The sequence below is a fragment of the Nyctereutes procyonoides genome, unplaced genomic scaffold (assembly GCF_905146905.1).
Source record: "Nyctereutes procyonoides isolate TBG_1078 unplaced genomic scaffold, NYPRO_anot_genome, whole genome shotgun sequence".
NCBI classification, from domain to species: Eukaryota; Metazoa; Chordata; class Mammalia; order Carnivora; family Canidae; genus Nyctereutes; species Nyctereutes procyonoides.
In genome coordinates this window covers 48,076,418-48,101,235 of record NW_026575142.1, presented here as the reverse complement: position 1 = coordinate 48,101,235, position 24,818 = coordinate 48,076,418, and the positions used below count along the sequence as shown (strand labels likewise).

Sequence of the window (24,818 nt, the reverse complement as noted above, 5' to 3'; positions counted from 1 at the left end):
TACCAGATTTTGTGTGGACGTGTTTCCATTTCTCTTGGGCTTGTATCTAGGAGTAGAATTGCTGGGCTATAGGGTAACTCTATGTTCAACATCTTTGAGGAGCTGCCAAATTGTTTTCCAAAGTGCCTGCACTATTTTGCATTCTCTTGTGGGGCTGTTCTGGTAGATGATTTTAGGAGTTTGTTCTGGGCCCTTGAGCCATCTGAGTATCATGAGAACAAGTGTGTCGTGATTCAGCCTGGATCCTGCTGTTCAACTATGGCTGCACAAACCCCCTGGTCCCTGAGGCCTAACCTGCAGTGATTCTGCACTAATGTAACCCCAGAGGTGTATTGCGATTAGTCAGTCCCTGCAGGTCCTCCATCTGTTCATATATTAGTCATCCTTCAGAGTCCAAGTCAATACTGCCTCCTCTGCTAGCTCAGTGCTTTCAACTCTGACTGCACATCAGAATCTCATGGGGAGCTTTTAAATATAGCAGATCCAGGGTCCACACCAAAGGTTCCGATTTAATTGGTCTGGGATAAGGCCTGGGGGCTAGGGTTATTTAAAAGTCTCTTCCAGACTCCTGCATGGCTCAGTTGGTGGAGCATCCGACTCTTGTTTTCGGCTCAGGTCATGATCTCATGGGCCAGGTGGGACTCCGTGCTCAGTGGGAGTCTGCTTGAGGATTCTCTCCCTCTGCTCCTTCTCCCGCTCCCACCTGAGTGTGCATGATCTCTCTCTCTCTCTCTCTCTCAAATAAATACATAAATCTTAAAAAAAATTAAAAGCCACTTCAGATGATTCTAATGTGCAGACCGAATTGAGAACCACAGCTCTGCTCCCACTAGAAGAATCCTTTCTCTTCTGAAATTTACAGCAGTTTCTTTTCGATGGCACTCACCGAAACTTTAAAAATAGATACCATATTTAATTGCAATTATTTAACATATGTATTTTATTTGTCCAGCTGGGCCACAAGCTCTTTGAGGACAGAGCTGTGTTTGACTCATACTCAAGTCTCCATTTGTCAAGGGACATCTGTTTATAGCACCACCTGGGCTCCCCCTGGTACTATTGAGGAATAATGCATAGGAACCAGCCAGACAACAAGTTCTCATGAAACTTTCCCTGGCCACCCACCTAAACTTGCAGTCTCCACCCCCCGCAATTTCCCATTCTTCCTTCTTTTCTTTTTTTTTTTTTAAAGATTTTATTTATTTATTCATGAGAGACAGAGAGAGAGAGAGAGAGAGAGAGAGGCAGAGACACAGGCAGAGGGAGAAGCAGGCTCCATGCAGGGAGCCCAATGTGGGACTCGATCCAGGAACTCTGGGATCATGCCCTGAGCTGAAGGCAGATGCTCGACTACTAAGCCATCCAGGCATCCCCCATTCTTCCTTCTTTAATTTGCCTTTTTCCCTTGGCACTTAGCACATGCTCTATGTTTCACTTATTATCTTCTTTATTGTCAGTCTCCACCCACTCTCCCTGAGGGGAGGGATTTTTGTCAGTTTGGCTCACTGCTGTACCCTCCGCACTCAGAATAGTGCCTAGCCATAGTGGGTACTCAATAAATATTTATTAAAAGAATAAATAAATAAATCAGCCTATATTTAAAAAGAAATTTAATCCCTTTTTTCTACACCAGTGTGAGAGTTTTGTTTTTTTTTCTAAAAAATTTTTTTTTGAGAGTTGGTTTTTTTTGGGGTAAATACTTTTAGTCATTTATTACAAAGTCTTTCTTATCCAAGGAAAGTTACATTTCTAACATATACATGTACATTCTGAGAGTCTGCAGAAGTTCTACTTAAGCCCTGGATCATGGTGTGTTTGGGTCTATGTATGCAAACTGGAGCAGAGGAACAGGGGCTGGGATGGTCAGTTGAAGCTGAACAAACTTGAACCCTGGCTTGCTCTTGTACCATAGAATCCACCTCCTACGTGTTCCAGAGGACGATGACCACGATGATGGAGGAGGCCAAGAAGAGCAGGTAGAGGCGGAAGAGGAAGGTGTCCATCATATGGCTGAACCGCACCCACAGGCCAGCTAGTTGAGTGCTTGTCAGTCCTGAGTCCCCACTCAGCTCTGCCTCCCTGGGTGCCAGCTCCTTCCCTACCAAGTGCCCCGGATCCTTCGGTCCTGTGGAGAAGACAGAGACTCAGCTTCAAAGTGGGAAAGAGACAGGATTGGGGAGGTGGGGGCCTGAGGAAGCTGGCTCCAGTGTAGAGAGTGTAGGCGGTGCAGACTTTTCTTACCCGGCAGGTGAGGGGGCGTGAGGCCTGGGCCCATATTCTCCTTCCAGAGCTTGGTGGGGCAGCATGTCCTTGGGCTGGCCCAGGAGAGGAGCAGAGAATGGAGCCACCAAGGCATGGCTGGGGGCTGGGTGGTGGCCAGGTGCAGCAGGTAGGTGATGAAGATGGTCTCCAGCAGGCTGACCACCATCAGGGACAGACACAGGGCAAAGTAGACACCTGGGGCGGGGGTATGGAGCATGCATGAGTGGGGCCCAGAAGAAGCAGCAATCCCCCGCTTTTCTCTGTTTCACACACAAAGCCCTTTCTGAAATGACCATGACCACTTTCTCCTTTCTGCCTTAGCTGTGTCAGCAGGTCTAGCCAGCGCACTTGTGTACCCTGCCTCCTTTTATCCCCCCCTACTTTCCAACAGTAAGGAGGTAGGCATACTGATGAGGGGGGTGCCACTAGCAGGAAGTAGTTTATTCATCATGAGCAGGAAGACGTTGTAGCCCAGCAGAAGGGTTATCTTGAATGGGGCACGGTTCTCGCTTTCTGCCGGCAGGTAGAAGCTGAGGGCGTCGATGGCAATCAGGAAGCTACTGGGCACCAGGAGGTTTATGATGTAGAGGTTGGGCCTGTGCCTGATGGCCACCTGGAGGCAGGATAGAGCAGAGAACCAGGTGAAGCTAGGGCTCAGGGAAGACTGAGGGATGATTGCAGCTCCTTTCTCCCTTGGTGTCCTCAACCCAGCAGGGGCTCTTCCTGGGTGAAAAGCAGCCTTCACATGACTAAAAAAAACTCTGCCACACCCACCAAAGAAAACCTATGCCGGAAGTGGCAGTTTCAGACAGGAGGGTGGCTTTGGGGGACCTGGGAGAGAGAAAGGCTGCGAGGGTTGTGGCACCAAGTGGCTTTCTGGTCTTGGGGTACGACGTGAGAGGCTCTGGGATTTAGAAAGATCTGATGAAGAACAGTAAGGGGGACGGACACATCTCACAAATCTCTAGACTTACATAGAACATGATCTGGTCAAAAAGACTGGAGCCCACAGACATCTTCGGCGTGGCCTTGGTGATGCCCAGGAGCTCCCACTCCCCTTGTGTACGGACAATGTCACGTGAAGTGTCTGCTATCTCCCACACTTCCTTTGCCATGCCCAGTAACATGTTTTCCACTGCAGGGGAGATAAACACTCATTCAGCACACTGTTCAGCTTCTGCTCTGTGCAGGGTTCAGAGAGATGAGCAAGAAAACTGCTTTAGCTCCCTGTCTCTGGCTGTCCAGTAACATGGCTCTGTCACTCCTCAGTCGCCTCCTTTCAATTCTGGGCTTTCTCCTCCTAAGTTCAACTCCCCACCACCATCCACACCCCCCCAATTAGCAAATACCCCACTGTCCCTCTCTAGGCATTAAAAAAAATAATAACCTTGTTGTGTGTGATGTTTTGTTGCCCCACCGATTGAGCTCATTTTACCCCCTCCCAGAACCCCCACCCACACCTCACCTGTATAGAGGAAAGAGCTGAAAGTGAGGGTGCAGTTTTGCTGGTCAAAGGGGAAGTAGAAAATGTCCAGGCTACAGATGCTGGTCACCCGCATTGGTTTGTTATATACAATGTGACCGTCACTAGTCACATATGCAGAAAGGCCTTCTGGGGTCTGATCCACATCCATGCTAAGTGGCAGAAGGGGAGAGAGGCAGATGCTCTGGGTTTCATATCAGCTTAGGCAGAGCTTCCCAATGTTGCTCACTGTGGCTCCTCTGCCATCTTTTCTGCCCACCACTTACTCATTTCCAGAATAAATGTCTTCTAGAAATGAGACACTGTTGATGAGCTGTGATAGTGCTCCTCTTGGAAATAAGTTTTTGGTGGCCCCAGTGACTGGGTTTGCCCTGTACTGCCCTGGCTTGCTCCTTGCAGAAGGGTTTCCCCTCCAGTTTTCCCTAGCCCTGGCACTCACGATTCCACGATGAAGATGTCTGGGAGCCACAGGTTCTCAGTTGTCACAGTGAGTTTACTGATAGCTCCACATTCTTCTGGGTCCCAGCTGATGAACGGGTTATTCCAGACCTAGATCACGGAGCACAGGTGGCTGAAACCTGGAGCTAGTTTATGTCAGCATCTACCCTTCCATTCCCTTAAATATATATACATGTGTATGATTTTTTCCCCTAAATGTATTGACTACAGGCATATCATAAACTTTTAACCATTCCAGAAAGGTATAATATAAAAAGCAAGCTATTCCCTCCTTGATTCACTCCAATTCAGTTTATTTTTAAGATTCTGTTTATTTATTCATGAGACACACACACACATACACAGAGAGAGAGAGAGACAGAGACAGAGACACAGGCAGAGGAAGAAGCAGACTCCATGCAAGGAGCCTGACATGGGACTCGATCCCGGGTCTCTAGGATCAGGCCCTAGGCTGAAAGCAGCGCTAAACTGCTGAGCCACCCGGGCTGCCCCCCATCTCAGCTTATAACCTCAACTCAGTCTCCTTATTAACAGTTTCTTGGGTATCTTTCTAGAAAATTAATTAATACATATTCCAGAATTCATTTTTACTTACACAGATAGACTTATACTTTGCACATTGATATTTGTGCATGTCACTTAAAAAAAAACAAACCCTCATTTCCTTTTAGACTCTGATTCCTCTTCTCTACCTGGTGATAATGTTCCCCTTCTCTAGCTAACAGTCTTGTTAGCTTTTCAGTTCCCACTCAAAGGAAATTTTAAGCTGGGTGCTGAATACCTTTGGGCCCTGGAGCTTACCTAGGGGTTTTCAACTATACCACCCCCGTCTTCCTGTATTTTCCATCTATGTCTTTCAAAGTTGTTTGGCAGCTGAGAAAGTGATTTGTCATCAGCATGAGCCTTATTTTGTTTGGATTTGTCTATTCCCTCGGGCACTGCCAATTTCAACAAATGTGATTTTTGCAAACAAGCCCAGAAAAGAGGGGAAAAAAAGGGAAGAGAACTGAGCTGGAGTTACGTACCAACTTTAACCACAGAAATGATGTGAGCAGCTGGAGTTGTTCATCCTGACAAAAAAAAGTCTCCATTCAGGATGATTGGGTGGGGCCGAGATCAGGTCCCATTCTACCTCTTGCCTTTGTTTTCTACGTGGTCCTGTGTGACTGTTCAGCTTTTCAGTTACAAATCTCAAAAGAAAAGTGGGTCCAAAAAATGCAGGTTACATTTAAAATGTAGGGGAAAGGACAGCATGAAGTCCCATTGGAAATATGTTTTATCCACCTATAGGGGCAGAACTCAGGACAAATGTTCCCTGCAGACACATCACTGCAGTGTTCCCCTTCATGTCTCTCCACCCCCTAGGATGGACATCTAACTTGTAGAGCATTTGGGGATGGATTGCTTGCCACTGGACCAGTGCAAGGTTGGGTTGCCAGGGTGAAGACTCCTTGTTCCCTACTAGCAGTCTCTGGAAAGAATGTAGGAGTCAGAACTCACCACTTCCAGGATGGCAGACAAAATGAAGGAGATATTGACTTGAGTGGGGATGCTGTAGTTGATGACGGGACGGAAGTCCTTCTGGTTAAATATAGTCTGGAAGACAGCAGGGTCCACCCCATACTTGTCAAAGCCTGAGCAATTGATGGTGAAAGTGTTTGACCTTCCTGTAGAGAACAGAGACCTATAAGATGGGAATAGGTCTTTTATGTTTCCTAAGTAAGAGGAGTATCAGGGCTGAGGCCTCAGAGCCTCTCCTCAGAGAAAGAAAACGTGGATACGGGGTGAAGCATGTGAACCCCTCCTTTCTGGGCCAAGACTTCTGAAGGCCAAAGTTTTCCTGCCAAGGCTAGGGAGCAGGAGCTGGTCTGGTAGGAAAATGGTGGAAGTTGATGTGGTGAGCTGAACCAGGGCTCAGACCTTTCTTCCTGTGCTTTGCTCCCGTATAAAGCCTATCCAAATTTCTATGCAAACAGTCTCTCTGGGGAGTCCTATTCCTTCCACAGTCCCAACCCTGAAGTTTTGGCTTTGTCTGACCATACTTTTTTTCTTTCTAGCTCTATTATGATTTGTTCTCATAGTCACTGAACAAAATTTCCCTAAAATTTTGTTTCTTAATTTCCCCTTCATGCTTTTATATCTTTCCATTTCCTGGAAAGAAAATTTTGGAAAGAAGTCAACATGAGTGCAATGTGAAACACACAGGGACTTAATGTTGTACTGAATATGAATTTACTGACTGCCCACTATGTGCTGCACTCTGTGCCCTTCCCAAATTCGGTGGCTTCCTCTAAGATCTGTGGGATCCATCTTCATCATTACCATTCTGAGAAGATCTCACTGATCATCTACCATGTGCTTGGTGGAGCCATGCAATGAAACATAGAAGCCCCTTGGCCCCTCTCACCCACATCCCAGCCGCAGATACTCTGTGATTATTCCTGTCAATACAGCCCAGCAAGTTCTTCTGTGCCCCATCCATTACTCCGCCGTACCAGCTAACTCCAAGGTACATCTCCAAACCAAAGAGAAACACATTCCGGGGAAGAAAATGTTGTCCTTTCCCCTCTACATCATCTCCTCTGCAAGATCTTCTGAGTGAGGTAGGAAAGGAGCTATGTTACAGTCAACAGGACCCAAACCACCCTGTTCATAGTAACTGTATCTTGGTAGAAAGGAAAAGTTGGAGACTAAAGAAAGTGGGATTGGAGAGGTGGTGAATAGAAGGATAGACAGGATAGTAGATGCTGAGGCAGACAAATGAGAGAGGGGCCGTGTGTACTGTTCAGTGGAATGGGGTTTTTGTCTGTTTCCAAGGAAGACATAACATAGATACTACAGAGAAATAAAATGTTTAACCTAGCTATTTTAGATGCTCTCTAGGTCTGGAGAATTGAAAGGGTTTATGGATTTTGCCCAGAACAGCGTTTCTGTCTTTCCTTGTTCTTGCCCCATCTTACCTGGAAGCAGAAGGCTGACAGTGAGGCAGAGCAGGAATCCCCCCTCAAAAGGCCACCCCCCTTCCATCCTCCTCTTCTGGACTCTTCTCTGGGGATTCACCATGAGCCCCCAAACCGTTGAGCTTAAAGGAGCTCAGACCACACCTTGGTTCCTGGTTTTGAATAGTGCTCATGACAGGTGACCACTTCCTGGTGAGAGGCTGTGGCCAGAGAATGTTCTGCTTTGCCCCTCTGCAGGTATGCCTTCTGGGCTCCAGGCAGGGAGGATGTTAGGCCAAGACCAGGGGAACAGCATCTGTTTAGCAGCCTTGTCTAGATGAGTGGATCTAAATCTGAATTCCAAGTACTTTTTCAGAGAAAATTGGAGACATGGGAGATTGGGCAGGTAAGGCCGTCAGGTAAGGGGTCTCATCAGGTCCTTCAGGAACTAACTATGCCTCAGAGAAAGTATATGGATCACTCAGAAAGGGAGATGGTAGAGACACCTGCTAATTTCACAAGGCAAGAACACATAATTATTTTGCTGCAGACCTAGAAATGTATCCTTTATCCACTCATGGACATTAGGGATTATTGTCAATAGTGAGTTAAAAATATTGAGAGAATAAGCTCCTTTTTTATGATGAAAGCCTGACTAGCAGACCTCTGCCCCCACAGCTAGCACAGCTAGTGCAGATCTGCAATATCCCTTGTTTGCACTATTAAAACATCTTCATAAGGCTTGTTCTGTCTAGTTTTCTCCCAGTCCAATTCATTTTGCCATTCTCCTAACACAGAACTCTCCTACACGCCCTTCCTTATCTTATGTCTCTTAGAGGCCTACAGACCTGGGGCTGTGGGGGAATGTGTGAATTAAAAATCACAGTGATCTTTTTGAAAATACCTGTCCCTCCCACCCCCAGCCCCTATGGAGGTGTGTGTGTGTGTGTGTGTGTGTGTGTGTGTGTGTGTATGTGTATTTAAAAGCTCCCCAGATGGTTTTGATTCACACTTAACTTCATTGAAAACCTTTGGGCTAGGCTATGTTACCATACCACAAACAGGATACTGAAACTGATATAGTCAAGATACATAACTTTAACACCAGGATCCCTATGTTGTCCTTTTATAGCTGTAAATACCTCCCTTCCTCCCTAATCTCCTGCTGTCTGGCAGCCATTCATTTGTTCTCCATTTCTATAATTTTGTCATTTCAAGAATGTTACGTAAGTCAAACCATGCAGTATAAACTTTTTGAGAATGGCTTTTTTTTCACCGAGTGTAATTCTTTGGAGATCCACCAAGATGGCTGTGTGTATCAGTATGCGTTCCTTTGTATTGCTGATTAGTATTCCATGATAGGAATGTACCACAGTTTGTTCAACCACTCACCTGTTGAGTGGTTCAATTGTTCAACCAATTGAAGGACTTCTGAGTTTTAAGGGAAAACACTTATTTCCTCTACTTTACTTACAACACTTAAAAAATATATATTTATTTATTTGAAGGAATGAGAGGCCAAGGGAGAGGAAGAGAGACTTTGGAAGAGAGACTTTCAGGCGGACTTGCCACTAAGTGCAGAGCCTGATATGGGGCTCCATTTCATGACCCTTAGATCATGACCTGAGCCGAAATCAAGAGTTGGATGCTTGACCAACTGAACCACCCAGGTGCTCCCACAATACTTCTGACACCAAATTGTGGGCTTTCCCCTCATACCAAGTAATTCTGATGCTACCCCTTCTGGCATACCCCTTGGGTTAAAGGCTCAGTTCCACAAGACTTACCCCCACTTCAGGTGCCAGTTGTAAGTCAGGGCCTCCTATACTTCTGACCAACTGACAGTAAATTGGGGGAGCCTCACAACCCCCTCCTCAGATTCAATTTTTTGCTGTAACAGCTCACAGAACTTATGGAGGCATTTACTTCTGTTAACTGACTGAAAAGGATATAATAAAGTATATAGATGAACAGCCAGATGAAAAGTACACAGGGTGATATCTGGAACAGTCCTGAGGGCAGGAGCTTCTGTCTCTATGGAGTTCCAACATGTAGATGTGTCACCAATCTGGAAGGTCTCCAAACTGCATAGTTTAAGGATTTTTTAAAAAGATTTTATTTATTTATGCATGAGAAACACATAGAGAGAGAGGTAGAGACATAGGCAGAGGGAGAAGCAGTCTCCACACAGGGAGCCTGATGCGGGACTCCATCGTGGGACTCCGGGATCATGCCCTGAGCCGAAGACAGACATTCAACCGCTGAGCCACCCAGGTGTCCCAGTTTAAAGATTTTTTACAGAGGCTTCATTATGTAGGCATAATCAATTATTAAGTCAATCTCCAGCCCCTCTCCTCTCCCTAGAGGATGGGGATTAGGGCTGAGAGTTTCAAGCTTTTAGTCATGGCTTGGTTTTTCTGGTGACCAGTCCCCATCCTGAAGCTATCCAGGAATCCAACGAAAGTCACCTCATTAGAATAAAAGATGCTCTTATTATCCACAAAATTCCAAGGGATTTATGAACTTTGTGTCAGGAACTGGGAGCAGAGACCAAATATACATTTTTTCACAGAGTTGTTCAGTTTTTTCCTATTACATGGAAAGCTGTTATAAACATTTGTCTATGGGTTTTTGTGTGAACAAAAGTCTCCTGGAATAAATACTCAGAAGTAGAATTGCTGATTGTATAGTATTTGCATGTATGATTTTTAAAGAAACTGCAATACTTTTTTCCAGAGTGGCAGTACCATTTTACATTCCACCCACAATGTATGAATGATCCAGTTCCTCTACATTTTTCAAGGTTTAGGACTTTGGATAAGGAAAGACTTCTGAAAATAGGACCCTAAAATCACAAACGTAGAGGAAATGATTGATAAGTGCAGCAGTTAAAATTTTTTTTAACTTATTTTCATGAAAGGACACTAAATATGAAAAGCCAAATCATAAACTGGGAAAATAATTTTATAACATATAACTGACAAAAGAATAGTAGAAAATACACAAAACATATAATGACAAAAAAAAACTCTATCAGGAAAATGGACTAAAGACATAAATTGGCACTTTATAGAAGAGAAAACGCAATCAGCCAACAAAAACCAAAAAGATATTCACACAAAAACGGAACAAACTGATGGTTGCCACAGAGAACGGGGATGGGCAGAATGGTGAAGGGGAGTGGGAGATACAGGCTTCCAGGTATGGTAAGTCACGGGGATGAAAGGCACAGCATAGGGAATAGAGTCAAGGGTATTGTAATAGCGTTGTATAGTGACAGATGGTAGCTACACTTGTGAGCACAGCATGACATATAGACTTGTCAAACCACTATGTTGTACACCTGAAATTAGTGTAACATTGTGTGTCCACTATACTTGAGTTTATTTTATTTTATTTTTTTTATACTTGAGTTTAAAAAAGATAAGAAAATAGGGCAGCCCAGTGGCGCAGTGGTTTACACCTCACACCCCCCGGCTGAAGGTGGCGCTAATCCGCTGGGCCACCGGGGCTCCCCAAGGGCTACTATTTATATATATCTTTTAAACGGGATAAGGATGGCAGGAACCAGAAGCACCCCCTCTGAAATTGTGAAATACTCCTAATGTTCCTGATGACATGTCTGAGCTAGTACTAGCTTAAAATACTTTGCTTTGTTTTTTAGATCATATTTTAGATCACAAAGTTCATCTCAACCCTAACATATGAACAGGATGTTCTTTTGCAAAGGATATTGTCAATTATAATGGTCTTGGCACAGAAAACCTAAAGTCAAATTTCAACGAGGTGGAAAAAAAATGCAAAATGACATGTAGAGAAATACAAATGTGGAGATGGGAAAAGAAATGATGCAAAAGTGATCTTAAAAGAATTGAAATTCAAAAAAAATTGAAATTCTGCAAAGATGTGGTAAACATTCTTCATTTTATGCTACTGGCAAAAGTCAAGGACAAGTTTCTGCATGAGAAATATGTTCTGAGTAATGGAAAGAAGGAAACATGAGAATGTGCAAGCAGAAATACCTGTCTGTGTATAATTAATATCTCTAAGAACACAAAAGTAAAGTTCATGCATAAAAGTGAGTTGCTAATTTTCCACATTAGATATGGAAAAACAAAATAAAATATACCAGGATGGGATAAAGGGATTATACCTAGAAATAGTAAAATACTGATTCTTGGTTGACTGGCATTCATGCATACATTTAATCATTCAGTGAGTCTGTATTAAGCACCCACTGTGTTTCAGGCATTAATGCCATATTCTGAGCTATACAAATGAATGAGACATTGTACTTGACCCACCCAAAAACATAGTCTCTTAGGGAAGGCAGAAATATAAATAAATCTCTGAAATGTATTCACCTAATTAAAATATAATTCAGAAATTTGTCTTTGGTATTCTTTTAACTTCCCATTTCAATTTCCGTCTCTCCTCAGGGCCAGCTGTTAGAATCCTCCCCAAGATCATATCTGCCTATGAAGTTGTGAAGTACTATTATAAGGAACACTTTAAAAAATAGGGTTTTTTTTTTTTTGGATAGTAAAGATAATACATGCTCATTGAAAACAATTAAGAAAACACAGATGAAGAAATAAAAGAAAATAGTAATAATTTTTAATCCTATTATCCAGGACAAAGTTTGCTTGTGCTTTGGTCTCTAGCCATCTATATCTTTTTTCTCTGCACTTCTCTCCAGCCTTATTTTTCTTTTTAAACAGAACTTATGTATAAAAACTGTTTTATAATTTGGTTTTTTTTCCACTTTATATATCATGAATGTGTTTCCATGGTATTAACATTGACCTATATTCTCACTTTAAATGGCTACAAAGCATCTAATTGTGTGGCTGTATGACAATTTATTTAACCTGAATCCTTGAATTGAGGTCCCTAACTAGTATTTCTGGACCTCCTCCAAGCAAGTATATCATATTTTATTTATTTATTTTGAGAGAGAGAGAGAGCTCAAGGGAGTGCAAGTAGGGAGAGGGGCAAAAGCAGAGTGAGAAAGAGAAGCTCAAGCAGACTCCACTAAATGTGGAGCCCCACAGAGGGCTTGATCTCACAACCCTGAGATCATGATCTGAGCAGAAATCAAGAGTTAGATGCTTGACCAACTGGCCACCCATGTGCCTCCAAACATGTATTCAGAAGGCCCTCCTTGTTTGATTTTGTGAATTCTGGGTGGTGGTGGGGAAGATAAATATATCATTTATTTCAAAGAGCAATTTCTGGAATGTGAGAGGTAAAGGCAAATGAAATGAAAGTGTTTGATGAAAGAAACATTTTGCAATTGTAAATATTTTATAGTAATTTCTTACAAATGAGACTTAACCCTTTCATTCTTTTAAAACTGTGAGTGTCTGAAAGACTTCAAATCAAATTGGATTACACTCACTTAGAGTGAACTATCAGTGTCTGCAAGAGAACTCTCTGCCCCAATGTTTATGGACCTATTGTAAATGTACTGAGGAGCCAGTGCTTTGTGAAAAGTTGGTTTTTGGGACAATCATTCAAGGAGAGACTGCTGACCCTGACCTCCATTGGTAACAGAGTCAGAAGTTAGGTGTGGCTAAGGAACACTAGGTGTGTAGGAATGAGGACCAAGGCATATGAGAAATCAGGAAATTGTTGGGGCAGTTCTGAACCTGTACAGTAGGGTTGTGTTGGAGTTTGGGGGGGTATTGATGGGGCATGGTAGTCACTGGGGTAAGTGAAGAAGTTCAGAAAAGGAGCCCAGGTCTGGCTGGCTCTAACACCAAGAGAAACTTCAAGCTGTGGTTTTCAGGGTGGAGTGGATGTGGATGTCTGCCTAGGTGTTCCAGAGGATGATGACTGTGACCACAGAGGTGGCCATGAAGAGCAGATAGAGGCAGAAGAGCAGGGTGTCCATCATGTGGCTGAACTGCACCCACAAGTCGACCAAGTGCTGCCTCTGAGCTTCATCTTCCTGCTTGGCCCTTGTGGACTCAGGACACCCATTTAACTCTGCCTCTCTGGGACCTGACACCTTTCCCACCAACTCCACGGGCTCCTTCACACCTACAGAGGGAAAGAGACTCAACCATGGGTCATGAGGTGCACTTAGGGAGGGAGGGGGCCAGGGAAGGAGGCAGGAGCAGAGGAGTGGAAGTGTGGGAAGAGGAAGTATGGGCAGTGCTGACTCCCCTTACCAGGCAGGTGGGCAGGGTGGAGGTTTAGGCCTTTATTTCCCTTCTGGGGTGCAGTGGGGCAGCATGTCCTTGGGTTGGCCCAGTATAGGAGCAGAGAGTGGAGCCACCGAGGCATGGGTGGGGGTTGGGTGGTGGCCAGGTGCAGCAGGTAGGTGATGAAAATGGTCTCCAGCAGGCTGACCACCATCAGGGACAGACACAGGGCGAAGTAGACACCTGAAAGCAAAACAAGTTATAAGTAAACCAGGGCAGTTTCATCTCTACACTTTTCTTAAGACTTTCTCCAAATCCAATCTTTTTTTTTTTAAGGTTTTATTTATTTATTCATGAGAGACACAGAAAGAGAGGCAGAGACACAGGCAGAGGGAGGAGAAGCAGGCTCCGTACAAGGAGCCCAATGCAGGACTTGATCCTGAGAATCTGGAATCAGGCCCAGAGCCAAAGGCAGATGCCCAACTGCTGAGCCACCCAGGCATCTATCTCCAAATTGAATCTTTCCACAGAACCTCTTCCCTCCTTAAGTGGAGAAGCAGCCAGTTTTGGGTTCCCCTCCCTATGCCCTGCTGCCTTTGCTTCCCTGGAAAGTGGGAGGGACCATACTGATGAGGGGGGTGCCACTGGCTGGGAGTAAGTCATTCATCATGAGCAGGAAGACATTGTAGCCCAGTAGAAGGGTTATCTTGAACGGGGCACGATTCTCGCTTTCTGCTGGCAGGTAGAAGCTGAGGGCATCGATGGCAATCAGGAAGCCACTGGGCACCAGAAGGTTTATGACATAGAGGCTGGGCCTGCGTCTGATAGCCACCTGTGGGGCAGAGAGATTATGGAGAAGGTAGCAAATATACTGATGCCAGGGGGTTCTTGTATATTTGACTATAGTCCTTGCTGATGTGCTGTTAGGCTGGCTGTGGGATGATTGCTTTAGGTAACACATGCATTTAATTGTATCCTCTACTGAAGTGTCCTGCTTTGTTGTCTAATTTTCAGTGGTAAATGTGTCCAACCTGCTGGGAACACAACAATTGTAGACTTTCAGGGGCAAGTAGGGCCCTTTGGGCCATCACAGAGGTGGCTGCTCCATTCTGAACAGTAGAGCTTGTTACAGCTTAGCTACTCCTCCTCTTTGCAGGGTGGAGGAGGGGGGAAAGAGGGGAAGAGGGGAAGGAGAAGGCCCTGGTGATCCTTCTTTAGGGCAGCTAGGATAGAGGGTAGAGTGGGGAGCAGGTGCTTAACCCCCTGGAAATCCTTTTTACTTTCCAAAGTGCCTTAGGTCAAGAGGAAAATCACAGAGGACCTGGGCTCAGAAGTCAGAAGGGGACCCTTGGACTTACATAGAACATGATCTGGTCATATACGTTGTTGCCCACCAGCATCTTTGGGGTGGCCTTGGTGATGCCCAGGAGCTCCCACTCTCCCTGAGTCTGGATGAGGTTGCGAGATGTGTCTGTTATCTCCCACACTTCCTTGTCCATGCCCAGTAGCATGCTATCCACTACAAGGGAGACCGGGGACACCTCAGTCCAGAAGTGCTTCCAAGCTTCCTGCACCCAAGTTAAATTCCCCCCTGAGCTTCTTCGGCAAACTTTCTTCTCTATTCCTTTTCTTCTTCAAGGAACTTTATAACCTACCTGGGAGACCAGACAAAACAATTAGAAAATGCTTCAGTGTGCTGGATTTCATGGTAGAGTTTTTTTTTTTTTAAGAAAGAATAAGTGAATGCAGTCTGAAGTATTCAGAGAGGACTTCAATGCAGGAAGTACAAGGGAATACAGCTGGTCTTTGAAGAAAGAGAAAGAATGGAGGGGGAAAGAAAGTTTTTTCAAAAGTGGGTTATAGGACCACAATTCATGTGTATGCAGGCTGCAGCATTGATTTTTTTTTTTCCGGTTGAAAACAAGAATGTATCAAAGTTGTTATGGGAATACTGGGTATGACTCAAAGTGAGTCAAGAACTTTTGCAATCATTCCTATTTTCCTTCTCCATTTCCCAGTTGTATGATGTTGTTTTAGTGGAATCAAACTCGAACAGCTCAACCTTTTTATAATTACATGCATGCCCACTATAATGATTAATTTATCCAAATCTGCCACATGACACTTGGAGGTATTCAGTGTGTTTACTGGTTTAAGTGTGTTAGCTATCAAAATTAAGTTTTCAGCTAAAAATTGTAGAGCAGCAGCTCTACAGCAGCTCAAGGTCAGATAGGCCTCATTTGGCATAAGGGCCACCCAAGATCTCAAGCAGTCCTTTTTTTAAAAGTTTCTTTTCTTTTATTTACTTATTTATTTTGGTAATTGCTATACCCACTGTGGGGCTCAAACTCACAACCTGGAGATCAAGAGTCACATGCACTTGTTATTTAGCCTCGCAGGTGCCCCTATAGTTTTTTTTCTTAATTAAAGATTTTATTTATTTATTAGAGAGAGAGTGTGTGTGTGTGTGCATGGAGGGGGAGGGGTAGTGGGGGAGGGAAGAGTAGACTCCCCACTGAGTGTAGAGCTTGATGCAGTGCTCAATCCCAGGACCCTGAGATCATGACATGAGCCGAAGTCTAACGCTCAACCAACTGAGTCACCTGAGTGCCCTTCTGTAGTTCTTTTTTTTTTTTTATATTTTATTTATTCATGAGAGACACAGAGAGAGAGAGGCAGAGACACAGGCAGAGGGAGGAGCAGGCTCCATGCAGGGAGCCGGATGTGGGACTCGGCCCATCTGGGTCTCCAGGATCACACTGGGCTAAAGACAGGCGCTAAACTGCTGAGCCACCTGGGCTGCCCCCTTCTGTAGTTCTTTTTAAATAAACTGTATTGAGAAATTAAAGCAGTGATTCTTAACCCTGCCTGGACATTAGCATCTCCTGAGGACATATAAAAAGTAATCAGTACCTGGGCCCCGCCTGGAACAATTAATTCGAAATCCCTAGAGTGATGCATAGTTACCGACATTTCAAAAAAGCTTTAGTGGGTGGCCAGAGTTAAGAAACACTGATCTAAAACCTTCCCTAACAATACCTGCACCACTTAAATATCTTCCCCAAATCTTGAATAACTGGCAATACATGTCTTGCTCACCTGTGTAAAGGAAGGAACTGAAGGTGAAAGTGCAGTTCTGCTGGTCAAACGGAAAGTAGAAGATGTCCAGGTTACAGATGCTGGTCACCCGCACTGGCCTGTCATACTTCATTCGACCTTCACTGTTGACAAATGCCGTGAGACCTGGGGGTGCTCTATCCACATCCATGCTGCTCGTGAGAGGGAGGGAGTTGGTGCTGTGGTGCCTTCATTAGCTTTTGTTTCCCTTTCTTCCCATATCTTTCCCTACTGTGCTCCCCTTTTGGACCCTTTCTCTACTGTCATGCCATCTTGTCTCTTGTACAGCTCATAGTGTTTTGTGCCAATTAATTGAGATTAATTGTTCTCCTGTCTGAGTGTCGTGGTTTTCCTGTGCTCTACACTGACCCTCAGCTGTTCTTTGCAGATGGGCTTTGTGCTGGCTTTACCCAACCCAGATACGCACGATTCCACAATGAAGATGTCTGGGAGCCACACGTTTTCAGCTGATACAGTGAGGTTTTTGAGGCTGACACACTCCTCCAGGTTCCAACTGATGAAAGGATTGTCCCACATCTGTAGTCAGGGCAATGGGAAAAGAGGTGAGCAGTGGTGCAGCTAATTCAGCCAGCTTCTCCTACCTTCTTTTTCTTCTTTGAGCTCTGATCTTCTTTCTCCCACTCATGTCCCTGTGACCACAGCGGGTCTCCCCCTCTTAATCCAGCTAAGTGCTATTGGTAAAGTACCCGGTAATGGCCTTTTTTTCCCGATAGACCTTAATTATAACCTGAAACCCCCTTGGTCCCAGGAGCACACCAACATATTGGCCTGTAAACCATTTGGCCATTTTCTTGGATCACCATTTCCACTTTTGTAAGCTGCCTGAGGAGATTTGTGTCCTCAAGGTCAGTCCAGTTCTAGATGGAATTATTTGGTCCTGGAAAGATTTGTACATGAGTAGAGGTTTGGACTAGGAAACCTCTAAGTTACTCCTCACCTTTATACTTACAAATGGAGGTGGGAAGAGGACGGTTGAATCTGCCTTACCACATTCATCCACAGGAATGACGTCAGAAGCTGGAGCTGTGCATTCTGGTAAAGAGATTGCCATCCAGGATCATTAGTACAAAAAGACTTGGCTCATGCCCACCTCATATTCTTACCAATATTTACTAATTTATTGGGTCAGGCATAGTTCTAGATGCTCGACTGTCTTTTCCTCACTTGTCTGCCCCTGTATCTAGGGACAATTCAGGTTTTAACTGACATACTGATCACTTTTTCCTGGAGCATTCCAGAAAGGACAGGACTCAAGAACAAATCCTTCCTGAAAAAAAATACCACTGTAACATTCTTCTTTATTTCTCCTCATCCTGTAGGAAAATCCTCTAATTTGTGCAGAATCCATTTAGAAGACCTATTGTTCACTACCAGACCAGTACAATGTTGTATTGATAGGGCAGAGGATCCTCATTCCCTATTAGAAAAATGGAAAGTGGGGACTAGGTCTCACCACTTCCAGGATGGCAGACAGGGTGAAGGAGATGTTGACATGAGTGGGGTTGCTGTAGTTGAGGACTGGACGGAAGGCCTTTCTGTCAAACACTGCTTGGAAGGCAGCAGGATCCACCCCATATTGGTCAAAGCCTGAGCAATTGATGGTGAAAGTGTCGCCTCTTCCTGTAGTGAGCAGAGACCCTGTGAGAGAGGCCTCCATGGCTAGGGCTGAAGCCTCTCTGCAGAGAGAAAACGGGTGACATACTGGGAGGAGTGGGAAGCCCTCCTTCCTGGGCCAAGATTCCCCAAGGCCAAATCCCTTCCTACCAGATCAGAGGGGATAGGCAGGTCTGGTAGGCAAATAGTGGAAGTTGATGTGGTAAGCTGAACCAGAGCTCTATTCTCATTCCTATTGTTTCATCCTCATGCAAAACCTGCCCAAATCTGTATGCAAACTTGGCCTTGGTACAATGGCAGCTACTTCAACAAGTCCTCAAGTGTACCCATCACAGGCTGCTTGGATCTACCTAGTAGCACCTCTCAGCACTGCCCCAAAACTCATCATCCAAATCACTTAGAAATCTGCTATAGTGCATTTCTCTTCCTTATTCTCCGAGACTTCCATTTTCTGAAGACAGTAAGTGATTTATCAAGAAAATAAAGGAAGTAAATAATTTTACGTTCTAGGTAGATATGGGTAACATGTAGTAGGTATTCTGAATTGGTATGTACCTTGGCACTATGCATTTATTTTGCCCTTCTCAGATTTAGTGACCAGATATCTTGGGGTTTATTTCCAGCATTGGGATAATTAGGTGATATCACTGAGCTTATACCACATGCCAATCATATAATGTGGCCTCTGCAGGTGTTGTCTCTTGGCTATGACCAGGAACCTATCTTGGTAGTACCTGGGCAGAATCTTTCCCCATTTGAGCTTTGTGAGATATTTTGCTTTCCTTGTTTCTCTACAACTCTATCTCTTTCCATAATATTTAAGGTATATATCTCGACTGGGAACAGATATTCCCTCATGGAAGCAAAGTATCTACTCCTACCTCAGATTGATTTTTTTTTCTCAGATTGATGCTTACCCTCCTTCAGTGTTTTACACTTATTCCTTCATGGCATGTTTAAAATCTATGGCTACTCTTCTCACAGATACCATGTCAAGGGAAGAAGACAGGGAGAGTAGGATGAGGGTACGGTGGGAGGGACATTGGTAGTAAATGAAAAGGTGGAAATGGAGAGGTGGTGAAGTAGGACAGTTTGGCAGATCTTTATATGGACAGGAATACAAAAGGCTGTGATCTGATCCGCGGAAAGTCTATCGGTCTCTCACACACACACACACACACACACCACACACACACACACACACACAGTCAAGACACAGATATCAGGGAAGAAGTATTTAACATGTTACTTCTGAATGTCCTCCAAGTGCTGAAGGGAAGTTCCTAGATGTCCTTTAGAACCACATTTTGGTCTTCCCTGTTCTTGGCCCATCTTACCTGGAAGCAGAAGGCTGACCGTGAGGCAGAGCAGGACTCTCCCCCCAACAGGCCACCCCCCTTTCATCCTTCTCTTCTGGATGTCTCTCTGGGGATTCACCATGAGCCCCCAAAACCTTGAACTTAAAGGAGCTCAGACCACACCTTGGTTCCTGGTTTTGAATAGTACTCATGACAGGTGACCACTCCCTGGTTAGAGGCTGTGGCCAGAGAGGTCACAGCAGAGTGTCCTGCTTTGCCCCTGTGTTGGTATGCCTTCCGGGCTCCAGGCAGGGGTGGGAGTTGGGCCAAGACTAAGGGAGAAGCACCTGCTTGGCTGCAATGTGCTGAGATCAATAATAAAACAACTCACTTTAATGAGAGGGTGAGGGCTGGGGAAGTAAGAATTAAGTTCTTCTAAGGCCAAGGAATCTTCAGATTTAGAGAGGTGACAATATTTAGTGATTTTGTTATGTATTCATTAAGGGTAATTACAAATACCAAATTATAAAGCTTGATTCCTGCCTTCATCATCTATTGTCTATATTTTTTCAAGAGCCCCTACCAAGATTTCCTCCTTTCAATCCCTTTGCCTTTCTGATTCATTTTCCCTAAACCAAATTTTCTATATATTTTTTTTACTTTATTCATTGATTACATGGTTATGGAAGTTATAAAATTAAGGTAGCACAACCATTTTTAATGTCTTTGTGTTGTCTGTAGAGTTATGCAGTATAATAAACTAGTAATCTCAGATAACATCAATATTCATGGCATGGGGATCCCTGGGTGGCGCAGCGGTTTGGCGTCTGCCTTTGGCCCAGGGCGCGATCCTGGAGATCCGGGATCGGGTCCCACGTCGGGCTCCCGGTGCATGGAGCCTGCTTCTGCCTCTGCCTGTCTCTGCCTCTCTCTCTGTGACTATCATAAATAAATAAAAATTAAAAAAAAAATATTCATGGCATGTATCAATAGTATGTCTTATGTGACATCTCTATATAGAAAACACACTTGGGCCAAATGAATGAATTGGAGCATTGTTATATTAAGTATCTTAGTTACATTTCCAGAAAGACTTAGAAATTTTTTCTTTTTCTTTTTTTTTTAATTTTTATTTATTTATGATAGTCACAGAGAGAGAGAGAGAGGCGCAGAGACATAGGCAGAGGGAGAAGCAGGCTCCATGCACCGGGAGCCCGATGTGGGATTCGATCCTGGGTCTCCAGGATAGCGCCCTGGGCCAAAGGCAGGCGCCAAACCGCTGCGCCACCCAGGGATCCCCTTTTTTTTTTTTTTAAAGATTTTATTTATTTATTCATGAGAGAGAGAGAGAGAGAGAGAGAGAGAGAGAGAGGAGAGAGAGTGAGGCAGAGACACAGGCAGAGGGAGAAGCAGGCTCCATGCAGGGAGCCTGATGTGGGACTCGATCCCAGGTCTCCAGGATCATACCCTGGACTGAAGGCGGCACTAAACCGCTGAGCCACCTGGGCTGCCCTAGAAATTTTTTTCTTGCAGAAAGGGGGAAGAATCAGATCTAGAATACAAAAGAAACTTTGTTCAGAATAGAAGATTATGACGGCCCTAAATTGAAAGAGCTGAGGAAGGCAGGAAGGGGCTCAAGCTAGGGAAACATAGGAAAGACATATTTTCTGTCTGGTTTGAAGGTTTGAAACATCTGCAGTGCTTCAGCCCCGCCAGCTCTGTAAGGTATTTCTTCCCTGTTTTGGAAACTTGTCCAGAGGATTGGGCCTTCATGCCATGTAGAACCAAAGTACTACTGTGTCTATATCCACATGGATGCACTGGACTCCTGGATTGGCTAAGAATGAAAGTCTTTCAAGTACACTTGAGTTTCACAGGTAGGCTGGCTATCAGACCTTGAGTCTAGGAAAGGGGGTTGACTTCAAGCCCTGAAGAAAGGCAGCTGAGGACAGTTGATGTGCATCTTGCTTTTATCAAGGTTGGCTGAAAAACGACCTAAGTCAAAAGGTTGGACTCAAAAGTAGATTGGGGGGTGGCGGGGCAAGAAGAAAAAGAAAAACAGATGCCATTCTATTCAAAGCCTTGGTAATACAACCAGTCCTTCCAATGATGTCTGATTACAATGAGAACAGATTCCCATAGAACTTCCTTTTTAAAAAAAAAAAAAATTATTTATTCATGAGAATACACAGAGAGGAGAGAGAGAGAGAGAGAGAGAGAGAGAGAGAGAGAGAGGCAGAGACACAGGCAGAGGGAGAAGCAGGCTCCATGCAGGGAGCCTGACCCAGAACTTGATCCTGGGTCTCCAGGATCACGCCCTGGGCTGCAGGCAGCGCTAAACTGCTGAGCCACCCGGGCTGCCCTCCCGTGGAACTTCCGCAGATGATTTCAAATGGCCATAAAAGAAAGATTACTCGCGGAGAGTTTCAGAATTCTGGAGGGTCACAGGTAGGGAGAAAAGATAAATATTTTAATTTGTTTACAAAACAACATGTTCAGGACTTCTGAGTGGCTGAGCGGTTGGGCGCCTGCCTTCAGCCCCGTGGGTGATTCTGGAGACCTGCTATTGAGTCCAACGTGGGGCTCCCTGCATGGAGCCTGCTTCTCTCTCTGCCCATGTCTCTGCCTCTCTCTGCGCCTCTCATGAATAAATAAATAAAATCTTTTTTAAAAAAGTAGATTTAGCTGCCGGGAAATGCATATGATAGAGGCAGAAGAAATAGAGCAGTAAAGCATCTCCTCTCCTGCTCTATCACCTCATAGAAAGCAGGGGGCACATCTTCTTCTATCCACCGACCCCCCCACTGTCCCCACCCAGGGTGTAGCATATAGTAGTTAGCAGTCAGTAAATGTTAGTTAAATGTCTGGCCCATCAGTTCACTGTGGATGGGGAGAGACACACAAGCACCTTGGACGAATGTAAGAAAAATAGTAGGGAACCTCGTGGGGGTCCTGAGGCCACATCAGAGAAATTGCTTGCTATTCCCACCTTGCTAAGGTGTGGCCCTCCATCTTGTGTGCAGTTTGGTAGAGATAAGGTTTGGAAAATGCACTACAGAGGAGGTGCAGAGGCCTAGAGCCAGAGCCCAGGCTTTTCTTTCTGATTGCCTCTCCAAGTTTCCAATGAAGGCCTAACCAGAGCTACCATTTATTGAGTTTGTGCCATGTGCCCTACACTGCATTAGGCACTTTACATACAGTATTCTTATCCTCCCAACTGCTTTGAGTGGTATTACTCCCATTTTATATATTAAGAAAACTAAGGTAAAGAAGGTAAAAAATCTTGTTCATTGTCCACCCAGGTAGAAATAGGTAGAATCCAAACACAGATCTGATTCCAGTGTTCTTTCCTTGCTCTTTTTATTACTCCACAGCTGGGAAGTCTTGTGGACTGGATTATTAGGCCCCTGGTTTTCCCACCAGTGAAATCCCTAGACAATCCTTGGATTCTAGGGTAATCAGTGCGGACAGGAGCTGTAGTTTTTCAAGTCACAGACACCAATAACTTTCTCCTTAGCTATTCCAAGCAGGATCACACTACATGGTCCTACTCATCTAGGACCCTGATGGATTAGGCTTGGAAATCTAGCTGTAACCTGGCAAGGGCAGAATTAGATGGTAGAAGGGGGAAATTAGTTTTGCAGCCCTGATGGATTGCAGTCACACACAGAGGCCATTGGCCAGGGCTAAGGATCCAGGAATACAGAAGCAACTGGAACACCCGAACGGCAGAGTGGGTCACTAGCTGGGGTCAGGTTGGCTGTGGTGTCTGGAGCAGGAGAGAAGGAAGGTCTTGGGACTCTGAAATACACCTGGAAAAAGAGTCGCATGGACTAACACTCATCTGACCTGCCATTCTGACAGGCCCAGACTCTGATCCTAGGCTTTCTTGAAATATGACAACCCCACACTTATCACTTCATTTTTCTCATCTGAAAAATGAGGAGGCTAAACCAGAAAGTCGATAATTCTTTATGTCTGTTGCCTCCCACCTAGAAGTCGATTTTGCATACTGAGTCTCAGTCTGCGTGATAAATAGATGTTCTCTGGTGCATCGCATTTGGCTTTCTAGTTTCTGTAAGCTTGTAAATGATTTTTTAATCCATATTTAAAAAATTATTTAATCTGTGTTATTAGTTCCACTTCATAAATGAAATTGAAACTTGTGGGGGTGAATCCACCTATACAGGTTTTTACCCAACAAGTAACAAAGTCAGATTAGAACCCAGGGTTGCCAGATTCCAAAGTCTCCCTTTTAAACTATTTTTCCCTCTGCCATTTAGAAGAAGCAGTGCTAATGAATGATCAAATAGGAGAGGTTATCAAAGGAAGGTCAGAAATTGGAGAGGAAAAGGATGGGCTTGATAAGAAGTCTGTGACTTCACATGTGAGAGTGGACCTGAAGGGAGAGAAGAGAAAGCAAAGACAGTAATGAGATAATACATTTTAATGTCAGGTTAATTTGGACCTGAAAGAAAATGTGAAAAACATGGAGAAATACTGCTTATAATAGTTTAGAGAAAGGAAGTGAGGGATCCCTGGGTGGCGCAGTGGTTTGGCACCTGCCTTTGGCCCAGGGCGCGATTCTGGAGACCCCGGATCAAATCCCACGTCGGGCTCCCGGTGCATGGAGCCTGCTTCTCCCTCTGCCTATGTCTCTGCCTCTGCCTCTTTCTCTCTCTGTGTGTGACTATCATAAAAAAATAAATAAAAATTTAAAAAAAAAAAGAGAAAGGAAGTGAATACAGGTATGTGTAAGAACCACGGATAACACTGCTGATGAATGGCTAAGATGAATGGCTACCATGCAGAGACAAACCATCAAATGCAAGACAGCCCAGGCAGGACCTGCTGACTTTCCTGTCAGCAGATTTTTCTAAAGATTTTCCTAAATTACTTTGCAAAGCCTTTCAGACGTTTGCCCCATAACAAGAGGAGAGTCATTATCACCAAGTGTACTTATCAGACAATTCTATTATAGATGGAACAGAAAGGCAGCAACCATATCAGTCAATTTTCTGGGAGGGTTCTGGTTTCAAGGTTCCACATGATTATTGTTTGTGTGTTAAGATCGTGTGTTCAGATTTTGCTTGAGGAGAAGATAAAATCACCATAATTATATTATGCCTTCTCTTACTGAAAGGAGATCTAGCTTCTTAATTCATGTGTCAAAAAAGACAAATCGCATAGCTCCTGTTCAAATGAAACACTTAATTCATGTGCCAGAACAAATGTGAAGAAAATAAGTGTAAATATATGTACTGTGAAGATGGGTGGGAAAACTAAAATGCCACATATTGATCTTAAAGAATTTCAGAATCCCCCCAAAAGCTGGGTCAATGAACTACTTAGAAATGTCAAGAATGAGTTTCCAGGTGACATGTGAGATGACTGTCTTGGGAAAGGGCATAGGAGAAGAAGATCCAAGTAATTGGCCATAGAATATGTATGAGCAGCAAAAAAACGAAATCTATGG

The 24,818-nt window shown here is 44.3% G+C and overlaps 1 protein-coding gene and 1 long non-coding RNA gene across 2 annotated transcripts in view; one reads left to right on the top strand and one right to left on the bottom strand.

The window, feature by feature from the left end:
* LOC129498332 (uncharacterized) overlaps positions 1 to 3,652 on the top strand; it is a 48,126-nt gene extending 44,474 nt beyond the window's left edge. The window contains exon 3 of the long non-coding RNA XR_008662106.1: positions 1,913 to 3,652. This is a non-coding gene — a long non-coding RNA (uncharacterized LOC129498332). The remainder of the gene's footprint in view (positions 1 to 1,912) is intronic.
* A 9,306-nt stretch (positions 3,653 to 12,958) lies between these two features.
* LOC129498750 (5-hydroxytryptamine receptor 3C-like) lies at positions 12,959 to 19,553 on the bottom strand. Its single transcript, XM_055308303.1, has 9 exons — positions 19,382 to 19,553; positions 17,884 to 18,050; positions 17,418 to 17,462; positions 16,837 to 16,946; positions 16,392 to 16,561; positions 14,651 to 14,811; positions 13,920 to 14,124; positions 13,320 to 13,535; positions 12,959 to 13,188 (listed from the first exon to the last, which is right to left on the bottom strand). Exons 1-9 carry the CDS (start codon positions 19,482 to 19,484, stop codon positions 12,959 to 12,961), a joined length of 1,407 nt encoding a protein of 468 aa, XP_055164278.1. The 5' UTR covers positions 19,485 to 19,553.
* Between the last annotated feature and the right edge of the window lie 5,265 nt (positions 19,554 to 24,818).